Source organism: Rattus norvegicus, chromosome 3 (genome assembly GCF_021556685.1).
Source record: "Rattus norvegicus strain SHRSP/BbbUtx chromosome 3, alternate assembly SHRSP_T2T, whole genome shotgun sequence".
NCBI lineage: Eukaryota > Metazoa > Chordata > Mammalia > Rodentia > Muridae > Rattus > Rattus norvegicus.
The window spans coordinates 123,785,094-123,808,359 of record NC_141536.1 but is presented as its reverse complement, the minus strand read 5'-3'; the positions used below and the strand labels follow the sequence as shown (position 1 = coordinate 123,808,359).

The window sequence follows — 23,266 nt, the reverse complement described above, 5'->3', positions numbered from 1 at the left end:
ATCAATCTTTAGAAATACCCATCTCACTTCTTTTTATCCACATAAATCAAGACTACCTAGGTTATTAGGAGGTAGAGAGGGGAGTTTGTAGTAGGAGAAGTGAAGATACTATCCTACTCAATTTGAAAGTTTCCATGCCTAGGAATCTAACCTGCTCTGTTGTATGCTACAGGGGGACACACACCAACCCAAGAGATGATAGACCACAAAAAATATCTTGAAGACGTTAAGTACATTCTGAGCGCATATCCATCTATCTTAGTCTGCATTTTAATGATTCCTTTGCCCTTTTCTGTATTTGCTAGCCAATACTTAAGGGATACTGTAATGAGAAGCTTATTTAGGCATATGGATGCGACTGCAAAAACATGTTAGATAGTATTTGCTCCTCAGAGAAGAGATCCTGTATCATTCTGCTGGGGAAAGAACATGGAGAAAAGCTGGTGACTTTCGTTAGGCCGGTTCTCAATCTGTTTATATGTCTTAGCATTCTATGAGGTATAATGAGTGTCACTAATTTGCATGGTGCCATACAAGTATAATTTTCCAATTTTTCCAATGAGGTGCTGCATGTCTCAACACTAGAATGGCTCATTATTCAGAAGGAGCGGGAGTGTTTGACACTGTCCCTGTTGGGAGAACACAAGCAGAATATGTTGGCCTTGGAGTCAAAAAACTTTGTTGTGCCGGAAGGTCAGGTGACTCTTCTATAGTCTCACCATTTCTCACACTAAAGGTAGAGACACAAAGTAAGAGGGTGTGGTGGGTAGGTTCATGAATTTCTTTTATCCCTTTCCCTTCCATTTATTAATAGTACATTTATGTGTTTTTCATTCACTTTTTAATGTATATGTAGTGGATATCTACTTTGTCTCAGTTATTAAGAATAAGGATATTAAAAATGTGTGGCTTGTTTGTCAGTGGCCTTTTTCAGAGTGAGAAATGGCTTAGTCAGCAAGTGGAAATAACATGTTGGATTGGGTAAATGATTCTTAAGTTCTAGATCTCTATTTGAAGTCTTACTGCTCTAATCTCAACTGCTCTGTGTCTCAGCTCACCTTCTGGCTAAATAGGGGCAGTAAGAGCTCTCTCACTTCCCACTGTCATAGTAAGGATGGAATGAGCTCTAGAAAGCATAGCCATCTCAAAGCTTTCAGTTCATGGGTGGCTGAGTGGAAATCAAGAAGGAATTGTTGACATCATGTTTACCACCTCCTGCTTTGTGTCTGAAGCAAGGTACTTAAACAGCAAATCCCAACATCTTCTAGGTTAAAGACAGAATATCAAAGCAGTAGTAAAATGTGGCTATAAGTGTTAAATCAGCTAACATATTTGATTACAATAGTGATAAAGATGGCTCTAAGCACATGATAGGTTCTCAATAAAGGTATGAACTTAAATTTGCATTCTTTTGCTGGTGGCTTCATTAAATAAATGGGTGGGATTTTTGTTTGTTTGTTTTATTAGAATATGTAGAAGACAGAAGAGCAGGGATAGGGGAACATTGCAAAGGGATCAGAATATAACTCTCTCCAGTTCCTTGAAGGGTTGTGTGTGTGTGTTTTATTAGTGATCTTGAGAATGAGAGGAGTGGGTCTCATTTTACCTGAGCTCAATTCTTCCTTTGTGTTTGAATTTGGTGTGGAAAACAGGCTGTCTAGATGGAGCCAAAAATGTTGCTCTTTCTTTCTTTCTTTCTTTCTTTCTTTCTTTCTTTCTTTCTTTCTTTCTTTCTTTCCTTCCTTCCTTCTTTCTTTCTTTCTTTCTAAAGAATTATTTATTTATTTTATGTATATGAGTATACTGTAGCTGTCCTTAGACACACCAGAAGAGGGCATCAAATCCCTTTACAGATGGTTGTAAGCCATCATGTGGTTGCTGGGAATTGAACTCAGGTCCTATGGAAGAGCATTCAGTGGTCTTAACCTCTGAGACTTCTCTCTAGCCCATTTCTTTTTCTTTTTCTTTTTTTTTGTACAATTTAGTTTTCCACTTTTATTTTTAAAATGTATTGATGAATTTATTTATTTTGCCAATGAGCCAAGCCAGTGTTTATAGACTATTTTACTGTTGTCCTTTTGGAATGCTTTCATCAAACTCCAAGGCATCTGTCCTACAGCCTAGACATCCTGGCACTCTCTTGAACTCTGGAGGACCTCGAATCTGTTTAAATTAAAAACAAAACAAAACAAAACCCTACCAACTTGATTTGATAGCTTTCTTTCTAAAACTGCAACCATTGAATGATTCTTTCTTTCTTATTGCCAAAGCGTTTTGAAAGAGAAACTGGTATAGAAGGAAAAATTATGTGAGGCGTTCATGAAATATTCGTGTTTCCATAACTATTTCAGGAAGGCAGTGCCATCAAATCTGCCTGCCTAAAGCAGTATGGCCTTTTCTCGCTCAAGTTTCATGGTGTAGGATGTTGATTTGCAGACTTCATTTCTGTATTTGGCATCAGCAGAGTTAACTTTTTTGTTTTCAAGTATTTCCTCCTGGAGGACATCTGAATGAGTCTCTTTCTAGATTTAATTCTTCTTTTTTCTTTTATGCTCCCAAGGCAAGTATGACCTTGAATTTGAGCATCTATTTACATGTTCATTTCCCAACAATAAATCAATTTGTATCTTTTCCTATCTCCAGTGTTCAACATTGCATGCATATTTGTTGAAATGTACCCTTCAAAATTAAGTGCCCAATTCCAGGCTATAAACTGAATGCCACCAAGTCTCTATCCTTTGTACCAGTCTATGATATCCGAATTTTCTGAAACTTCTCCACTGATCTCTAAGTAACTTTACACCGTCCTTGAAACACTGATGGTGACTTCTATTAAAAGCCAGTCCCCAAACCTCCCATGCCGTTATACTCTAGAGTTTATTTTTGATAGTGTGAAATTGTGCTTCCATGGGAAGTGGACTGTTTGGCTTAGGGAGACATCCCAATTCTAGTACCTTTCCTGACTTTGAAACTGAATTCAATATAAATTCAGTTCACTTGAAATTATGTAGCACCAATGGACTCTGCAGTTGTGTGTAAGACCCTGGTATTTCAAAGCTCATATTTTCCAAATGATTTCTGCCCTTGATGAATATTTAATAGTGATTTTTCTTTTAAGAGAATTTTCTTTTTGATTGAAAATCAGAACATCATCTGAATAACCAATCCCTAGACATAAGGAATGCTTCACTATAAATATACAATGACCCAGGAGAAAGTAACAGCAAACCAGTCTAGTCTAATAATGCCTTGCTCAAAATTTTCTAAGGACGAAATGTCTAACAGCCTCCTCTTATTTAATAGATACGGGAGATTGAAGCCCTCTCTTTCATCTCTTGTTCTAAGATGCGACTTCATGCTTGATGGAGTAACAATTTACCAGAAACAAAAACATGTAATTTGAGCATCCCATTTCAATCAATGGAGCTTTTATCCGTAGAATAAATTAGAACAGGCATATTTTTGCAAGATAGGCTAGCACTACTTTCATTTTAAGAAGACATACAAGAGAAAAGGGTCCATGTTCCCGAGACTCTGCAGCACAGAGTGCTTAAAGGCAAGCATTCTGATGCATTTTATCCTACTGCGCACAGTCTAGGCAATGTTTCAGCATTGCACAACTGAGCAAATGGGAGACAGCTTGAGAAATGTACATCATATATGTAGGCATGTACATAAACACGTGAAAAGTGAGTTTGGAGGCTCTGGTTGTAGGTAATTCATTATTATGATAATAATACCGCAGTGTACAATAAAGTAATTGTGTATCATCAGATAGCAGTTAGGGAGTGAGAGACCATCTAATCTCAAAGCTCATATAAGAATGTTTCAAGCTTGGGCAGCACCCCGCGAGCAAACTTGAGCCTCGGGACCACAGGTAAGACCAACTTGTCTGCTGCAAGAGAGCTGCCTGGTGAGATCGGGACACACAGAGGCAGAGTTCATCTAGGACCAGGCACGTCCTGTGTTTGCCGGAGGTCCCACGCCCGCGGATCCCGGACCCACAGCAGCTCTCTGCTCCCAGACCCTGTGGGAAAGACACCTCACCGCCTGATCAGGTGGGCACTCCTGAGGCTGCAGAGCGGAAGAGACCACCAACACTGCCCACCCCTGCCCACATCCCTGGCCCAAGAGGAAACTGTATAAGGCCACTGGGTTCCCGTGGGGGAGGGCCCAGGAGCGGCAGGACCCCTGCCTGAGACACCGCAGGAACCTGAGGGAAACAGACCAGATAAACAGTTCTCTGCACCCAAATCCCGTGGGAGGGAGAGCTGAACCTTCAGAGAGGCAGACAATCCTGGGAAACCAGAAGAGACTGCTCTCTGTACATAAATCTCGGACGCCAGAGGAAAACACCAAAGGCCATCTGGAACCCTGGTGCACTGAAGCTCCCGGAAGGGGCGGCACAGGTCTTCCTGGTTGCTGCCGCCGCAGAGAGCCCTGGGGCAGCACCCCGCGAGCAAACTTGAGCCTCGGGACCACAGGTAAGACCAACTTGTCTGCTGCAAGAAAGCCGCCTGGTGAACTCAAGACACAGGCCCACAGGAACAGCTGAAGACCTGTAGAGAGGAAAAACTACACGCCCGAAAGCAGAACACTCTGTCCCCATAACTGACTGAAAGAGAGGAAAACAGGTCTACAGCACTCCTGACACACAGGCTTATAGGACAGTCTAGCCACTGTCAGAAATAGCAGAACAAAGTAACACTAGAGATAATCTGATGGCGAGAGGCAAGCGCAGGAACCCAAGCAACAGAAACCAAGACTACATGCCATCATCGTAGCCCAATTCTCCCACCAAAACAAACATGGAATATCCAAACACACCAGAAAAGCAAGATCTAGTTTCAAAATCATATTTGATCATGATGCTGGAGGACTTCAAGAAAGACATGAACACACTTAGGGAAACACAGGAAAACATTAATAAACAAGTAGATAAGCCTACAGAGAGGAATCGCAAAAATCCCTGAAAGAATTCCAGGAAAACACAATCAAACAGTTGAAGGAATTAAAAATGGAAATAGAAGCAATCAAGAAAGAACACATGGAAACAACCCTGGATATAGAAAACCAAAAGAAGAGACAAGGAGCTGTAGATACAAGCCTCACCAACAGAATTCAAGAGATGGAAGAGAGAATCTCAGGAGCAGAAGATTCCATAGAAATCATTGACTCAACTGTCAAAGATAATGTAAAGCGGAAAAAGCTACTGGTCCAAAACATACAGGAAATCCAGGACTCAATGAGAAGATCAAACCTAAGGATAATAGGTATAGAAGAGAGTGAAGACTCCCAGCTCAAAGGACCAGTAAATATCTTCAACAAAACCGTAGAAGAAAACTTCCCTAACCTAAAAAAAGAGATACCCATAGGCATACAAGATGCCTACAGAACTCCAAATAGATTGGACCAGAAAAGAAACACCTCCCGTCACATAATAGTCAAAACACCAAATGCACAAAATAAAGAAAGAATATTAAAAGCAGTAAGGGAAAAAGGTCAAGTAACATATAAAGGCAGACCTAACAGAATCACACCAGACTTCTCGCCAGAAACTATGAAGGCCAGAAGATCCTGGACTGATGTCATACAGACCCTAAGAGAACACAAATGCCAGCCCAGGTTACTGTACCCTGCAAAACTCTCAATTAACATAGATGGAGAAACCAAGATATTCCATGACAAAACCAAATTTACACAATATCTTTCTACAAATCCAGCACTACAAAGGATAATAAATGGTAAAGCCCAACATAAGGAGGCAAGCTATACCCTAGAAGAAGCAAGAAACTAATCGTCTTGGCAACAAAACAAAGAGAATGAAAGCACACAAACATAACCTCACATCCAAATATGAATATAACGGGAAGCAATAACCACTATTCTTTAATATCTCTCAACATCAATGGCCTCAGCTCCCCAATAAAAAGAAATAGACTAACAAACTGGATACGCAACGAGGACCCTGCATTCTGCTGCCAACAGGAAACACACCTCAGAGACAAAGACAGACACTACCTCAGAGTGAAAGGCTGGAAAACAACTTTCCAAGCAAATGGTCAGAAGAAGCAAGCTGGAGTAGCCATTCTAATATCAAATAAAATCAATTTTCAACTAAAAGTCATCAAAAAAGATAAGGAAGGACACTACATATTCATCAAAGGAAAAATCCACCAAGATGAACTCTCAATCCTAAATATCTATGCCCCAAATACAAGGGCACCTACATATGTAAAAGAAACCTTACTAAAACTCAAAACACACATTGGACCTCACACAATAATAGTGGGAGATTTCAACACCCCACTCTCATCAATGGACAGATCATGGAAACAGAAATTAAACAGAGATGTAGACAGACTAAGAGAAGTCATGAGCCAAATGGACCTAACGGATATTTATAGAACATTCTATCCTAAAGCAAAAGGATATACCTTCTTCTCAGCTCCTCATGGTACTTTCTCCAAAATTGACCATATAATTGGTCAAAAAACGGGCCTCAACAGGTACAGAAAGATAGAAATAATCCCATGCGTGCTATTGGACCACCACGGCCTAAAAATGGTCTTCAATAACAATCAAGGAAGAATGTCCACATATACTTGGAAATTGAACAATGCTCTACTCAATGATAACCTGGTCAAGGAAGAAATAAAGAAAGAAATTAAAAACTTTTTAGAATTTAATGAAAATGAAGGTAAAACATACCCAAACTTATGGGACACAATGAAAGCTGTGCTAAGAGGAAAACTCATAGCGCTGAGTGCCTGCAGAAAGAAACAGGAAAGAGCATATGTCAGCAGCTTGACAGCACACCTAAAAGATCTAGAACAAAAAGAAGCAAATACACCCAGGAGGAGTAGAAGGCAGGAAATAATCAAACTCAGAGCTGAAATCAACCAAGTAGAAACAAAAAGGACCATAGAAAGAATCAACAGAACCAAAAGTTGGTTCTTTGAGAAAATCAACAAGATAGATAAACCCTTAGCCAGACTAACGAGAGGACACAGAGAGTGCGTCCAAATTAACAAAATCAGAAATGAAAAGGGAGACATAACAACAGATTCAGTGGAAATTCAAAAAATCATCAGATCTTATTACAAAAACCTATATTCAACAAAACTTGAAAATCTTCAGGAAATGGACAATTTCCTAGACAGATACCAGGTACCGAAGTTAAATCAGGAACAGATAAACCAGTTTAACAACTCCATAACTCCTAAGGAAATAGAAGCAGTCATTAAAGGTCTCCCAACCAAAAAGAGCCCAGGTCCAGACGGGTTTAGTGCAGAATTCTATCAAACCTTCATAGAAGATCTCATACCAATATTATCCAAACTATTCCACAAAATTGAAACAGATGGATCACTACCGAATACCTTCTACGAAGCCACAATTACTCTTATACCTAAACCACACAAAGACACAACAAAGAAAGAGAACTTCAGACCAATTTCCCTTATGAATATCGACGCAAAAATACTCAACAAAATTCTGGCAAACCGAATCCAAGAGCACATCAAAACAATCATCCACCATGATCAAGTAGGCTTCATCCCAGGCATGCAGGGATGGTTTAATATACGGAAAACCATCAACGTGATCCATTATATAAACAAACTGAAAGAACAAAACCACATGATCATTTCATTAGATGCTGAGAAAGCATTTGACAAAATTCAACACCCCTTCATGATAAAAGTCCTGGAAAGAATAGGAATTCAAGGCTCATACCTGAACATGGTAAAAGCCATATACAGCAAACCAGTTGCTAACATTAAACTAAATGGAGAGAAACTTGAAGCAATCCCACTAAAATCAGGGACTAGACAAGGCTGCCCACTCTCTCCCTACTTATTCAATATAGTTCTTGAAGTTCTAGCCAGAGCAATCAGACAACAAAAGGATGTCAAGGGGATACAGATCGGAAAAGAAGAAGTCAAAATATCACTATTTGCAGATGATATGATAGTATATTTAAGTGATCCCAAAAGTTCCACCAGAGAACTACTAAAGCTGATAAACAACTTCAGCAAAGTGGCTGGGTATAAAATTAACTCAAATAAATCAGTTGCCTTCCTCTATACAAAAGAGAAACAAGCCGAGAAAGAAATTAGGGAAACGACACCCTTCATAATAGACCCAAATAATATAAAGTACCTCGGAGTGACTTTAACAAAGCAAGTAAAAGATCTGTACAATAAGAACTTCAAGACACTGAAGAAGGAAATTGAAGAAGACCTCAGAAGATGGAAAGATCTCCCATGCTCATGGATTGGCAGGATTAATATAGTAAAAATGGCCATTTTACCAAAAGCAATCTACAGATTCAATGCAATCCCCATCAAAATACCAATCCAATTCTTCAAAGAGTTAGACAGAACAATTTGCAAATTCATCTGGAATAACAAAAAACCCAGGATAGCTAAAGCTATCCTCAACAATGAAAGGACTTCAGGGGGAATCACTATCCCTGAACTCAAGCAGTATTACAGAGCAATAGTGATAAAAACTGCATGGTATTGGTACAGAGACAGACAGATAGACCAATGGAATAGAATTGAAGACCCAGAAATGAACCCACACACATATGGTCACTTGATTTTTGACAAAGGAGCCAAAACCATCCAATGGAAAAAAGATAGCATTTTCAGCAAATGGTGCTGGTTCAACTGGAGGTCAAAATGTAGAAGAATGCAGATCGATCCATGCTTATCACCCCGTACAAAGCTTAAGTCCAAGTGGATCAAGGACCTCCACATCAAAGCAGACACACTCAAACTAATAGAAGAAAAACTAGGGAAGCATCTGGAACACATGGGCACTGGAAAAAATTTCCTGAACAAAACACCAATGGCTTACGCTCTAAGATCAAGAATTGACAAATGGGATCTCATAAAACTGCAAAGCTTCTGTAAGGCAAAGGACACTGTGGTTAGGACAAAACGGCAACCAACAGATTGGGAAAAGATCTTTACCAATCCTACAACAGATAGAGGCCTTATATCCAAAATATACAAAGAACTCAAGAAGTTAGACCACAGGGAAACAAATAACCCTATTAAAAAATGGGGCTCAGAGCTAAACAAAGAATTCACAGCTGAGGAATGCCGAATGGCGGAGAAATACCTAAAGAAATGTTCAACATCTTTAGTCATAAGGGAAATGCAAATCAAAACAACCCTGAGATTTCACCTCACACCAGTGAGAATGGCTAAGATCAAAAATTCAGGGGACAACAGATGCTGGCGAGGATGTGGAGAAAGAGGAACACTCCTCCATTGTTGGTGGGATTGCAAACTGGTACAACCATTCTGGAAATCAGTGTGGAGGATCCTCAGAAAATTGGACATTGAACTGCCTGAGGATCCAGCTATACCTCTCTTGGGCATATACCCAAAAGATGCCCCAACATATAAAAAAGACACGTGCTCCACTATTCACTGCAGCCTTATTTATAATAGCCAGAAGCTGGAAAGAACCCAGATGCCCTTCAACAGAGGAATGGATACAGAAAATGTGGTACATCTACACAATGGAATATTACTCAGCTATCAAAAACAACGACTTTATGAAATTCGTAGGCAAATGGCTGGAACTGGAAAATATCATCCTGAGTGAGCTAACCCAAATACAGAAAGACATACATGGTATGCACTCACTGATAAGTGGATATTAGCCCAAAAGCTTGAATTACCCTAAATTCCTAGAACAAATGAAACTGAAGACAGATGATCAAAATGTGAATGGTTCACTCCTTCTTTAAAAGGGGAACAAGAATACCCTTGGCAGGGAAAGAGAGGCAAAGATTAAAACAGAGACTGAAGGAACACCCATTCAGAGTCTGCCACACATGTGGCCCATGCATATACAGCCATCCAATTAGACAAGATGGATGAAGCAAAGAAGTGCAGACCGACAGGAGCCGGATGTAGATCGCTCCTGAGAGACACAGCCAGAATACAGCAAATACAGAGGCGAATACCAGCAGCGAACCACTGAACTGAGAATAGGACCCCCGTTGAAGGAATCAGAGAAAGAACTGGAAGAGCTTGAAGGGGCTCGAGACCCCATATGTACAACAATGCCAAGCAACCAGAGCTTCCAGGGACTAAGCCACTACCTAAAGACTTTACATGGACTGACCCTGGACTCTGACCTCATAGGTAGCAATGAATATCCTAGTAAGAGCACCAGTGGAAGGGGAAGCCCTGGGTCCTGCTAAGACTGAACCCCCAGTGAACTAGACTGTTGGGGGGAGGGGGACAATGGGGGGAGGGTGGGGATGGGAACACCGATAAGAAAGGGGAGGGGGGAGGGGGATGTTTGCCCGGAAACTGGGAAAGGGAATAACACTCGAAATATATATAAGAAATACTCAAGTTAATAATAAAAAAAAAATAAAAAATAAAGGTCTGATAGAATTCTGCACTGAAAAAAAAAAGAATGTTTCAAGCTCTGGCTCCTTTTGTTGTTTTCTTGCAGTGTATTGGAAAATAATGCATTAAGACCAATGGCCAATACTCTTGGATTGTGGCTACTTGCCTCTTTCATGGAGCTTACGCATTTTTGCATGAGCAGTGTCTCAAGAACAGGGAAAAGGAGGTATTTCTCTCCTTTAGAGTAGAAAGCTGCTCTTCTATGCTGCCAAGGCCCCTCCTGTGGGGGCCAATTTGTGCTCCATTACAAGCTCAGTTTGTCACTTTTGAAATAACAGACTTTTCCTTCCAGAGAATACATCATTACGTCTCTCTGCTCTCCCTGTGGCCATCCACCTTTAGCCACTTAACACCCTTAGGTGAGGTACTGCAGCTTCAGAAATAAAGGAAGGCAGCGTTTGCAGCCATGGTATAAGAGGCAGCTACTTTCCTTCTAATCCTGTGTAAAATTTATCTTTTTTTCCTTCCCTTTTATGTCATTGCATAAGCAATTCACAGTAGCACAGGGTGGGTGAATAGGTTCATTTAATCATTCTGCCACAGAAAGCCCAAGATCTCTAGAAAAGATAATCACACATGAATTTATACATTGATAAGCAGTCACATTCAAACTGTGGCTAAAGTGGCATCTTGCTGAATAAAAACCATTAGGCTTGTTTTATTAGGTTAAGATAAATATAGTCCAATCCATTCTTTCTCTACTCCAGCTCTCCCAATGGGCAAGTTCAATTAATCCATTTATTCTTCCTGGTTGACTGCTGTTCTACCAAATTGGAATGAGTAGGTTTTATTGCAAATGCTCTTTTGATTCCATTATTGCTTTCTGCCCTATTTTACCCAATTAAAAATAGTTTGGGATTCATTAAGCCATGCATTACAAATGCTTTAGAAATGGATGTGCAATTCAGAGTCAGTAATATAAAAGAACTTTTATGTTTACTTAATTGGACTAGATTTTTCTCTTTGTTAAAGATTTTTCTTATTTCTTCATAAATTTCAGTGTCCAATACTAAATACGACACTTTCAAAAGATGATATGTCCACATAAATGCATATTTTTTAAAGTTATAAGTGTAGTTGGAGTCAGAAAAGAATTTTAGATTAGCTGGAATGTGTTGCAACAAAATCATTACAAATGAACATCTTATGTAGGTAATTCTTCTACACATTAAGCACTGTTCTGTCAGTTTCCAGGGACCCCTCATCCCCTTTTTGTGTCTATTGGGAGCATTAGCTTGGAAATGGTAGGTTTCTCTGCACTCTAGACTCTAGAGGTAGCCTGGAATGGACAGTGGTGAATACTTGATAATTAGCTGACGGCTTATGACATTTCCAGTAATTTGTGGCTTTCTGATGGGTTGTGTTAGCATTGGAAGCAAGAGGGGCACGACTTCAGTAAAAGCAATAGGAGCTAGGAATGAACGTGTCAACACAGGGAGCTAGTTTCTGTTAATAGAAGTCACTCCTTACCTCTTCGACCAGCTGCAGCATGCGACGGGTGCTTTCCAGGGACTAAGGTGGAAAAACAGAAACACTGTTAAGGGCAGGAATTGAGTGCTAGGAAAATCAGACATACTTTTTTTTTTTCATTTCACAAACACAGGGTCTCTATCATATATGACGTCAACTTTGTAACAAAATGTCTTCCCAGTTTCAATCTCTTTCCTTTTTGGGCTTTCTAAATGATCAGATTTCCCAAAGTGATCACATGAAAGCTTACTGTCTTAAAGTCAAAACCATATGAGATTGACTCTGATATCAAACACAAAGAAATCTGTAAAAATTATTTTGCATGCTCTGGATGCATAGAAAACTATCATATATTCTGAGGGCTACTTTGTCTTTCTAGAATTAAGGATATTGAATCTTAAACACAAACATAATTTTTCTTGAGCTTGTCACAAACTTCCATTAAAAGTCCTAGAAACACAACCGGAAGATGTTATCAATAAAAAGTTACGCTGTCACCTTAGGGTGAAAAAAATCAAATAGGTTTAAAATAGCTATAATTATCTTCATTCTTAGACAAGAAAAAGCACGAAGAAAACTCTGAAGCTTGGCAGCTGGCCCTCCAGGCACAGCATTGCCACTTTGCTCTCAGTTCTTTAACATAGTTCCAATCCAACAACCACTGTGATTTCTCTAAGCCATGCTTTTAAGTAGGAAACTTATGTTGGACATGATCCATGATCCTAAAGAAATGTGAAGGATCTCTCTCTCTCTCTCTCTCTCTCTCTCTCTCTCTCTCTCTCTCAGTAAAATGGCTATCAGTGATGTGCTGGCAAATGCTTAACAACTGACTCTGGAAAAAAATAGAAATACATTTATCTATATTCATGCTTATTGCTGTACTGATATGAAATTAGAGCACAGAGCTGACATATAACACAACGCAGCATGCATAGCCATAACTCCTGTGTAGCGGGTCGATTCTCACAGAAAGCTCTGTATGTGTTCTGTGTAGTCTGTCTATGGCTCTTTATTTGAGGAGCTAGTGAGATTCCAACATGATCGATGGAACTGGATAATTTCACCTATGCTAATGAATAAGAAGAAAGTGAAGCACTGAAGACTAGTGGACCTATATTCATTCGTAAAGAAGACAGCGTTTTTGTTGTGGAAAAAAATAACAGGTTCCATATAATGGAGGACTTCCTCAAAATTTTTGTATTTAAAAATACTTTTATGATTTGAAAGTTTCATATAATATATTTTTATTATATTTACCTCCTCCATCCTTCCTCCTAAATCCTCCCAGGTCCCCCCCCCACAACTTTCTGCTCCCAACTTTGTGTGTTATTTTCTTAGTGTAATAGCTATAGACAAGCACACGTTAAAGGTTTTATATACAGCATTAATGCTTTCTCTTTGGTCTTAACTCTAGTTAATCAAAACAGCAAAGCAAGAGATGATTGGTAGCATTTGACAGTTCTGGGTTCTAAGTAGGTCTGGGTGCTAAACAATTGCTTTCTATTTGACTTGTCAGTGCAGTAGGTTCTCTCCTCCCTCCCTCCCTCCCTCCCTCCCTCCCTCCCTCCCTCCCTCCCTCCCTCCCTCCCTTCCTTCTTCCTTCCCCCTAGCCCTCCCTCCATCTTAGGAAAATGGCTATCAGTAGTGATGTGATGTCTCTGTGGTTGAGATTTACATTGGTCTGTGGGCTTTCCATTCCTTACAGTCAGGGCCAGTCAACTCTTTCTAACCTGAAGACACCTTAGACAGAGTAAAAGAAAGTTCTTTATTCACGTTTTTAAAAAATTGAGACATTAGAGGAAGTCTCCTTTTCAGAAGCCGAATCCTTTACCTCATCAGCCAGCTGGTCAGCCCTCCTCTGCATCTCCTCCAGTTCATTACGCATGTCTGCGTCCTCGGCCATGGTAGTGGTGGGGGGTTGCTGGGCGCCGGGGCCAGCAAGTCAGTGGTGCTTAGTTAAGGAACCTGGGAAGAAGGAAAATATTGAAGCTTACATGAATGTCTGCTGCCTGGAATGTATAAGCGTCACACTGTCCCCATGGTTCAGATAGCTTCTAAACTAGAAGCCCAATTCAGACAAGAATCAATAGAATCATGTCAATTCTCCAAAAACTGCCAGGAATGGATATTTCAACACCATCACTGAAACAGACACATATTTACATATGATTTTCTGACAGTCTTGCATTGTAGTCCAGGTTGGCTTTGGGCTAACCATTTTCTGCTCCAGCCTCCTAAGTTTTCTAGAATTACAGGTTTACAAAGACACATATGGCTTCCCCTGAAGTATTTATTTCACACAAAACGAATTCAGGTAAGAGGACCTTGATTCTTTCAGAGAACCCTTCTTTCTCCTTTCCCATCCTTCTCCATTCTCAAATACTCACTTAGAACATCAGGGATACACCGATGAACAAGAAAGGTGAATTCACCACCTCTGTAGAACAACAGTCTAATTGAAGCAGACAGTGAAGGAATTCTGAGCACCAGAAATCAAGCAGATTGCCTACAGGAACACAGTCAGCTTCCATCAGGGAGTCATGTCCCAGGAAGGGACCAGGGGAAGAATCGAAGATAAGTACTTGATGTTACACCAACATCTTTGGGCTGTACACCTAATTATGGTCCAGGCTTGTGTCCCATGTTTGAGATATTCAAGCATACAGTGGAACTTGTCTTTCCTCTTGCAGAGTTGAACCTTGTCTTTGGGAGAATGGGTGCTTACCTAGGAATTACATATCTAGTCCTCACAAGGAGATGGCCGTGTGGCTAGAGATGGTTCCTAAATGGAGATGACATATGTCCCTATTAGACCAAGGGCATTCAGAAGCTGGTACTGAACTCCCATCTTCTCCTGCCAACAAAAGCAGGAAAGATGGCTGAGCCATAGCATGGAAGAGGGTCCTCTGAATCCTTGAAGAAAGGAAAGCTGGCTGCTAACTAGAAACAGCCATGAGTCCATAGTGAAGAACATAAATCCCATGAGTTATGTGACTGGATGTATATGACACTGTCATACACTCTCTCAGATGGAATTCCTCCTCTGGGGAGTAGAAATTGAGCATATGATTAGCTTCCTGCATTGACCAGCTCTGTGAAGAAAGTCTTCTAATCGAAGGACTTTAAACAGGAAGAATGTTAATGTGAACTAGAAACTGGATGGCTATGGGTAAGATCATTTCTCTCCCTGAGCATCTAGCTCATTTCTGAGATCTTATGGCACAGGTATGTCAAGGATAGAAAATCCCAACGAGCTTTGTTTGCTAAGGACACTGGGTCTTAATATTCAGGTGGCCTGTTTGGGTAAAATATTCTCATACTTTTATGAAGTGTGGAACAAATCTAGGCTCTGTTACCTATTTTTCCTCTAGTAATGGCTGACATCAGGCGTACGGATGAGCAGCTGAGTGCTAGTGGAGGCAAAAACCAAGGAAACCAGTGGGAGTGTAGAGGTGCTGGTCTCCAAGCAGCAAATCTCTCAGGATTGCCACAAGGGAACAAGCAAGGGAGTGCCTGACCCTGGTCTCCTTTGTGAAGAACTGCTTGTGCTTTCTTGGGTCATCTCCTCATTCTGCCAGCTACTGGCCTTTGCTTTTAGTTGAGCAGCGTATTAGAAAGCATTGCCTATGTGCTTTCAACCCTACAGTGAACTGCTATTTTCTGGGCTTAGTTGTGGATGAGTTTTTGCTCTCTCTCTCTTTCTCTTTCATGCCTCCCCCCCACCTCTCTCCTGTCTACACTGTTTCCTTGGTGATCTCTCAAAGTTGCTATTCTCAGCAGGAGAAGAACAGCTGTATGCTCCTGGCTCTGGGCTGCCAGCAACCTGCCAGGAGCTGGTTGATGGGCAGGTGGCAGGCTGACAGAGAAGCCATGTGGTAGATGCTCTTGTATTACTGATTTTCATGCTCCCCACCCCAGGAGTTCCCATACCTTTGTTTCACTCGCAAATGCATGTTTATCTGTGTCTTGGATGGTTGGTCGGTGAGTGACAGATCTACATACAGCAATTCAAAGCAGGGAGATTGAGAGAGAGCGGTGGCAGCCCTCCTGATGAGAACCACTAGAACAGCTACTTCCTGGGATATTTGTTGCTACCATTTGATAAATTGTTCTTAAAAACCCCAGACTCATGCATGGCTGCATTCTAGGAGGTGGACAGAATGGGAAGCAGCAGTTATAGTAGTAGCGGAGAGGATGTTAATAATGAAATGAAATTACTCAGGTGGCATGGAACAAGTGTTACTTCTGCACATGCCCAAGCAGGTGGCATTCCCCAGAGGAGCAAAGCTCACATTAGTTAGGGAGGATACAAAAACAGCCTCTCAAAAGGGATTCCCTGGAGCTCTGATAAGGCACTCCCCTAGACATTAAGAGCCCTTGCTGAGAATCTCAAATCACCAAGGCAGAGTCTGGACCTTACTAGGTTATTCACTTCCTGTTAAGTGACTTTGGGATGAAAAAAAATGTGTTCCTTTTACTGTTTCAAAATCAGCAATTTTGAGCTTAAGGTTGAGGATCATCCTTCTGTAACTCCTGTAGAAGTTAGCATCACCAGAAAGCTTTTTAATGAGGTTGAGTCATTAAAACTGCACAGATTCTGATTTGCTGGGTTTGAGACTAAGTCCCTGATTATATGTCTCTACAAACATCCAGAAGGTGTGGACATTGTTGTTCTGCAGACAACATTTGGCTTGCTTACTGCTACATTATCAGTAAATGTCACTAGGTAGGGTCAAGAAGTGACTATGAAGTTAGCAAAATAGGACACTAGGCCAAATGAAGCAATCAAGGATTCTGTAGTAACAAAGCCCTCCCCTCAAAGAGAATAAGAGGCCGTTGATTCTAGGTCTAAATCTGAGTGACCATAGCCCAGGAACATGGACTTAGATTACGACGAGATCCATAGTTGCAATGTACAGGCAATTTCATGAAGTTTGTAATAGTAACAGAACAAAGAAAGTTATAAATCAAGGCATCTCTCAGTTCCATTGGTGGAAACATCAGAGATGTGGTTGCATTCAGTGGGAGGAATCGCAACTAAGGCCTCAGATGTTATCTGATAACATCCTTAACCGTGATTGGTAGAAAAAAGGGTTTCCTTAAGTTAACAAATCCCAAAGGTTTTCACTTATTTAGGTCTGACAGGAAGGCTTTTGGGGAGATAAGGACAGCTGAGAAATTAACATTCCAACCTCTTTGTAGTCCTTGACATTTTATCAGTTTATCAGCCTGTATAGATAGCTTCTTTCTAGAAATTCTCAGTCCTTCATATCCCTGTGGACCAAAACCAGCCCGCTCTTAGTTTTCACATTGGATTTAGGCTAAGCCACCCTAAATAGCTATTCTATCCTACTCCCATTTTTCAATGGTTGGAAAGGATTGAGATGAAGAAACCATGAAATGGAAATTATGATAGTCAAATTTCAAGGTCTGTAATAAAGTTTTATTTGAGCATATGCTTGTCTATTTGTGAATCCATTCTCAGTGGCTTCTTCCACGGCATAAGGGCTCACAAAGCTGAAGGTATTTGCCATCTGGTTCTGCAAGAAATATATTTGTGGATCCAGACAAAGACACATGCAACAAACAAAACTAGAAATCCTTGAACATTCATAATAAGCCTCTCATATCTGCAGAGCACTGCATATTTACCACAGATGAACACTGGGTAGGTTCTATTCAACATTGCCTGCAAAATCCATTTTATGAAGCTTCCCATGGTGTTTCTTGGATATACTCTAAACATACTCTAAAATATGAAGTGAGGCATGGAGTAAAACTACACATTAAGAAAAGGAGTCTGCCTTTGATTGACTACACCTGTAGAGTTTTAGGAATGCGAATCATATTGAAGCCTTGCAGTTAACTGTGAGGGGATATGGTGTCCCCACAGCCTCCTAAGGACTACTTTCCATGGTCAGCTGAAGGTATCCAGCCTCAGTAGGGGTACCGGGCTGTTTATATCAGAAATAGATGTATCTAGCCTACCACTGTTCTGGCACGTAGAGCAAAGCTAGCAAGTTGCTGTAGTTATTCTTTGGGGACAGGGTAATTGGCAAAGCTCTCTGTTACCGTACACAAGCATATCTGGAATTCATTAGAAGGGTGGTAGGGTGCTACAGTTTGCATCTGGAATGGTCTCCCAAAGGCCTGTTAGAAGTTTAGCCTTTAGCTTGGCACAATTGAAATGTGGTGGGACATTTAATAAGTAGGGCCTGGAGGAAGGAAGTTAGGTCATTGGGAATATGCTTATAAGGGAATACTGGAACCTAGTGTTTGTTCTCTCTCTCTCTCTCTCTCTCTCTCTCTCTCTCTCTCTCTCATTCTCCCTCCCCTCTCTTGATTTCTAGCTTTCATGAGGTAATCAGTATCCTTCTGTGTAGGCTCCCAACATAGTTGGGGGTTGCTTCACCATATTCCCAAACAACAGAGCTAACCAATTGCGGGCTGAAATCTACAGAACCAAAGGTCAAAACAAAACTTCCTTTTCTCTAAGTTGATTGTTTCAGGAACATTAATTATCATGATAGTAGTGAACTGTGGGGAGATAGCCAATCTGTTAAAGGAGTTATTAAAGTGCAGTAGCATAAAATTGCTTTCCACTCTGAGTCTGTTCTCAGAGATCCAGGGCCAGGAAGTGAGTCTGTGGATTTAGGAGTCTGTGGTTTGATTTTCAAAGTGGACAGAGGTGTGGCTATAATGCACTGAACACTGTGCCACGGGGTAGGGGCCTCGTGCCAATGGAGTAAGGAGCTAGCAATTGCTTTCCTTCTGTTTCCTCATTTAATTCATAAGATAAATCAATCAAATTTAATTAATCTGAATACCATAGAGAGCTAAAACATACACTTTGATGTCTCCAACTACTAGCCATTTGAATGAAGAACCTCTTGTTTTCAAGGAAGGTATGTTTTTAAAATCAGTAAGTTTATGAACAGAAATCAGAAGAACATGGGGACTTTAAACAATTCATGTTGACTAACACTCATAGAGGTTACTCCTTGACTTGTACTCTATTTAAATATTACACAAACCTATGGTGATACATGTATGACCAGCAAACTTGTTTAGAAGGAAAGACTGTCCCTCAGCTGAGATATAGGACAAATGTATGGATTGCTTTCAATAAGAATACTTTCAAAGCATTTTTATTCTCAGAGCAAGTTGTATGGATTTTTTTCTTTCAATTAAAACCCACACAATACTTTGTTTTGTAGTTTCACTGACATATTAGCAAATGTGTAGTGACTAATTCAGACCACCCTTCCTTTGAGATTCCCAATTCTCATAGCCTCCATCCAGCATCATTTGCTTTGAGTGACTGAAGACACTATGAAAAAGGATTCCTAGCGTCCCTAGTTGTGTCCTGCCCTCTCAGAGAAGCCGAACGAGCTAATTTCCCTGAGAAAAATTTCATTTTGGAAAGCTATTGCAAGATGATTATTAGAACACACCAGGCACTGTCTGTCTCCCCAAATAGTCTATGCTAGCTCAGTCCTGTCACTAAAGAATAGAGGACAGAGGCACTGTGGGCTCTGATGCCTGGAGACTAAGGTCGGTCTGATGATTGTCCTGTTATTCATGTGGGGATGGTTAAATGAGGTTTAGGTTTTAATTCTAAAGCAAAAACCAGAACAGAGTACTTTTGACAAAATGTAGATGGCAAGTGTCTGTTTACATGTCAGTGCTGGTTACGTTCAAAAGTAAGGTCACCTTTCTCTAGCACCGTAACAGAACAAAGCCAGCCAACTGCATATTTAATGCACATTTCAGTTGGTACACGCCTTTAACCACAAACCTCAGGAAGCAAAGGCCAGGAAGATCTGTATGAGATTCAGGCCTCCCTGTTCTACATATCGAGTTCCAGGCCATCTAAGGTTACACAGTGAGGTCTTGTCTCACAAACAAACAAACAAACAAACAAACAAACAAATAGCATTTCTTAAAGGTGTTGTAACTAAAATTGTAAATTTTTAATGTGTGGCTTGTGTCTCTGTGAATAGATCTTGAACATTCTTGTGAATGAAATTTATCTTTCTTTATCCTAGTGGGTCCTACTAGTGTCAATCCATTTCTTAGTTAAAACAAAAGACCTTAGTTCAGATATGATGAACAGATGGCTCATAAATGAATTACTAACCACTGTGCATCACTGTATGTACACAATCTGGCCAGAATAGGTCACAACTACTCACAACGGGACATTTAGTAGCATGGTCTGAGGGCTCCTGACCCAAAACCTTTTCATCAGCTTGTTAAATTGCACATTTCCATTTATACCAATTAGTGAAAGAGATCTGTGGAAGTGAGGCTAGAACTGCATTTTTGACAAAAGTAATATATTCTTTCCCCCACCTGCCAATGGCAGCATCTGTGCGTTGCTGCAGGTCATTGCAAGCATCCAGTGGAACATTCTGGTAGCCCTTAGCTAACACTCTCTAGGGAGTATGTGGTGAAGAACCAGCCCGACTCCGTCTTAGGCTTAAAAGCCATCTTATAGTAAAGATAAACTAGGTCCACTCCTATTTATGATTAAACCTCTGTATCTCAAGGACGGGGCTATGTCCCACCTGTAGCCTTACCTACACAAGGTTCTGTACTGCCTGTTCCAGGAATGGCAACAATGTCCTTGCTTCAAAAAGTTAAAATCCATCTTGCAACTCTATGGTTGTTTCACAGGACTGTTATGATGACCTTGTTGTTGTGACTACCTGATGTTACGACTACCTTTTGATGTCTTTGTTTCAGAATGTTGTTGTGCCTAACTTGTCATGCTTATGTTCTGCTCCGGTAGACCAACTGCCATTTGCCCACTGAAACTCCCATTTGAAACCTCTTACCCCTGAGCTACAAAACCCTCATGTTCCTTATAGCCAGTGCTGATCTCTCAGAATCCACCTTAGTGGAGAAGACAGCCCATGGACACAACTTTAAAAACTTGCTTTAATTAGTTGCTTGTTTTAATTAATTTGACCATGATGATTTGGGCCTGTGGTCTTTCTCCTCTCATCTTTATGGTTAACGGTGGTTATCCATCACACTGCTACACTGTGATTTACGGTGGTGGTGTCCCTACTTTTTGATATTTGTTTCAATATGATGATGTGTGTTCATGCTTCAGTCTCATGAGCACACAAGTACAGAAGAACCGGGCTGAAGAACCATCTCATTTTTTAACTTCAGACAACTCACAAAATTCCTTCTCTTCCTCAAAATCTCTTATGCACTGACTATCTTCAGAAACCTACTTCCTTTTCAAGTCTGGCTCATTTATTTCTCAGACTATCCTACCAGACACCATTCCTGAATTGAATTCCCTCTGTATACCTGATCTAAACACAGTTCTGATCTCCATTCTTCTGAGAAGGGAAATAAATCTGCCTCTTTCATGAGCTCTGTCAGGAGCATAGCTGATGGGTTGCTTTGGCTTGGGTTTGTTCTGTAAGAGTGCTGGGATGTGAGGACTTACATTTAGATGCAACCGGCATTGGCATTCCTTAATTGCAAGAGGGCAGTCATCCACAACTAGTACCGACTATGACTAAATATCTGCTTTTCAAAAATGCCAATGTTTCTTTTGTCTATTTTGCAAATGCGGCTAAGTGAGTATTTAGTGCTATAGTTTGTATTCTGCAATGATTCCCAATTGTTTGCTTGGGAGCCAAAGCGTGGCAGACTAATTGATTAGGAGATGGAGCAGACAGAACAGAACCCTGTCTCACTTGTCCTGATCATAGCTTAAGCAAACCATAGTTCATTCATTGAGATACTGTTTGCTCACTGAGTGTTACATGGGTACAGCATGTCTAGCATGCAGCTATAGGTGAATCACTGCCTCTTAGAGGTGGTTCTGAAGGCTCTAACAAGAAGCGTTTTGGTCCAAGTCTCCATCCTCTGTCGTGCTTGTGAAGGACCAATGCAAATTCTCTTCATTTAAATAGTAGGTTGGTTGATTGGTTCTTGGGACAAGGGCTAGAGTGTTGCTACCAAAAAATTAAAAATTAAAAACAGAAGTCTTGTTAAGGTTTAAATAAAAGGATTCCATTCCAGAATGACGAATGAACAAAAAGATCTCCCCCACCCATTGTCTTTCAAACTCACTAATTTCTGTTTGTCACTTGATAGAGTCAACAGCAAGAAGTTCCGTATACTCAGGTTCACTAACAACTCTTGACTTCGGCGATGGAAGTTGGTGGGTGCAGTGTTCGGTTCCCCTACTGGGTATTTGTGGCTGCCCATGCCCTTAGCCCCATCTGCACCATCCCCACCTGTGACCCTTTTTACAAAAACTCCCCGCGCGGGACTGGCTGTTCCATTTCATTCAGTACGACCTGCAAATGCCTGGGATTTTCGATCTTCTTGGAGAGGCCTGCGACCAAGGAAGGATATATAACACAAAAGGCCAGCCCTGCAACTGTGAGGTGCAACATGCATTCCAGAGGCTCCTGAGGACTGCACCAAGGCTGTGACAATGACTCTTTTGTTCATCTTTTGTCCATCACCCGTGCCTTTCTCCCACTGTGTTCCCAGAATACTTTCGTAATATATCACTTGCACATTAATCTTTGCCTAGGAGAGTGCTTCTGTGGAACTCATACTATGACAACTTCCATTTATTTATGAGCTATATTTTATTACTTATTCCAGGCACTTAAAATATCAATAAATCATTGCATCAGGAAAAAGTGGAAAAGAAGAACATTTTTATTCTAGCCATGGTAAGAAATATGGTAAATCTGGGCTTGATTTGCTTACTTGGATTAAAGATTTTACATTCAGAATATCACAGAATGGCCAGCACATGAACATTATTAGCCCAGTCATTCCCTCAATTTTTTTTTTTTTTGGCTTTGTGACATCTCTGCTATGTCTCTCTTCAAAATCAAGACACTTGCATACAACGTCTCTCCATGTGAAGCCCCTGTACTACACCGTGCTGCTACAGTTAGGGTAAGAGTCTCACTGGAACGTTATTGACTCTGGAAGTGAATTCCCCAGAGAGCTGCTTTAAAAAGAAACATGCCCAGCTTATGCTGTAGCATTTTTTTTAAGACCATTAAGCAGTTGACACAAAGAGAGAGGACATAAAAGGAGTCCCAGCCAGAGTCTGGAGTCTTAGCTAATGGCAGAAGGGCCGCAAGTGATGATAAAGTGCCCCTGAAGTGATTGTGCGCAGTCAGTGGGGGGCGGGAGACCAATTTATCAAATTAGATTTTCCCCAATCTCCATTCACTTACGATAAGCCACTGGTGTGATTGCAACTGTTTCAGTGTGCAAATTTGACGTCTCCTGTTACGCAGTTTGTCATTTGCTGTCCTTAACATGGAGAGGGTTTAAAAAGCACTTTAGATTAG

At 40.7% G+C, this 23,266-nt stretch overlaps 1 protein-coding gene across 4 annotated transcripts in view; it reads right to left on the bottom strand.

Moving 5' to 3' along the window:
- The window catches only part of Snap25 (synaptosome associated protein 25), a 78,818-nt gene that overhangs the window by 19,958 nt on the left and 35,594 nt on the right, over nt 1–23,266 (bottom strand). For all 4 annotated transcript variants that reach the window (XM_087648807.1, NM_001270575.1, NM_030991.3 and 1 more), the window contains 2 exon segments: nt 13,744–13,877; nt 11,913–11,954 (listed from right to left, as the gene is read on the bottom strand). In XM_087648807.1, coding sequence (XP_087504933.1) covers nt 11,913–11,954; nt 13,744–13,815 — 114 coding nt within the window. In that variant the 5' untranslated portion in view covers nt 13,816–13,877.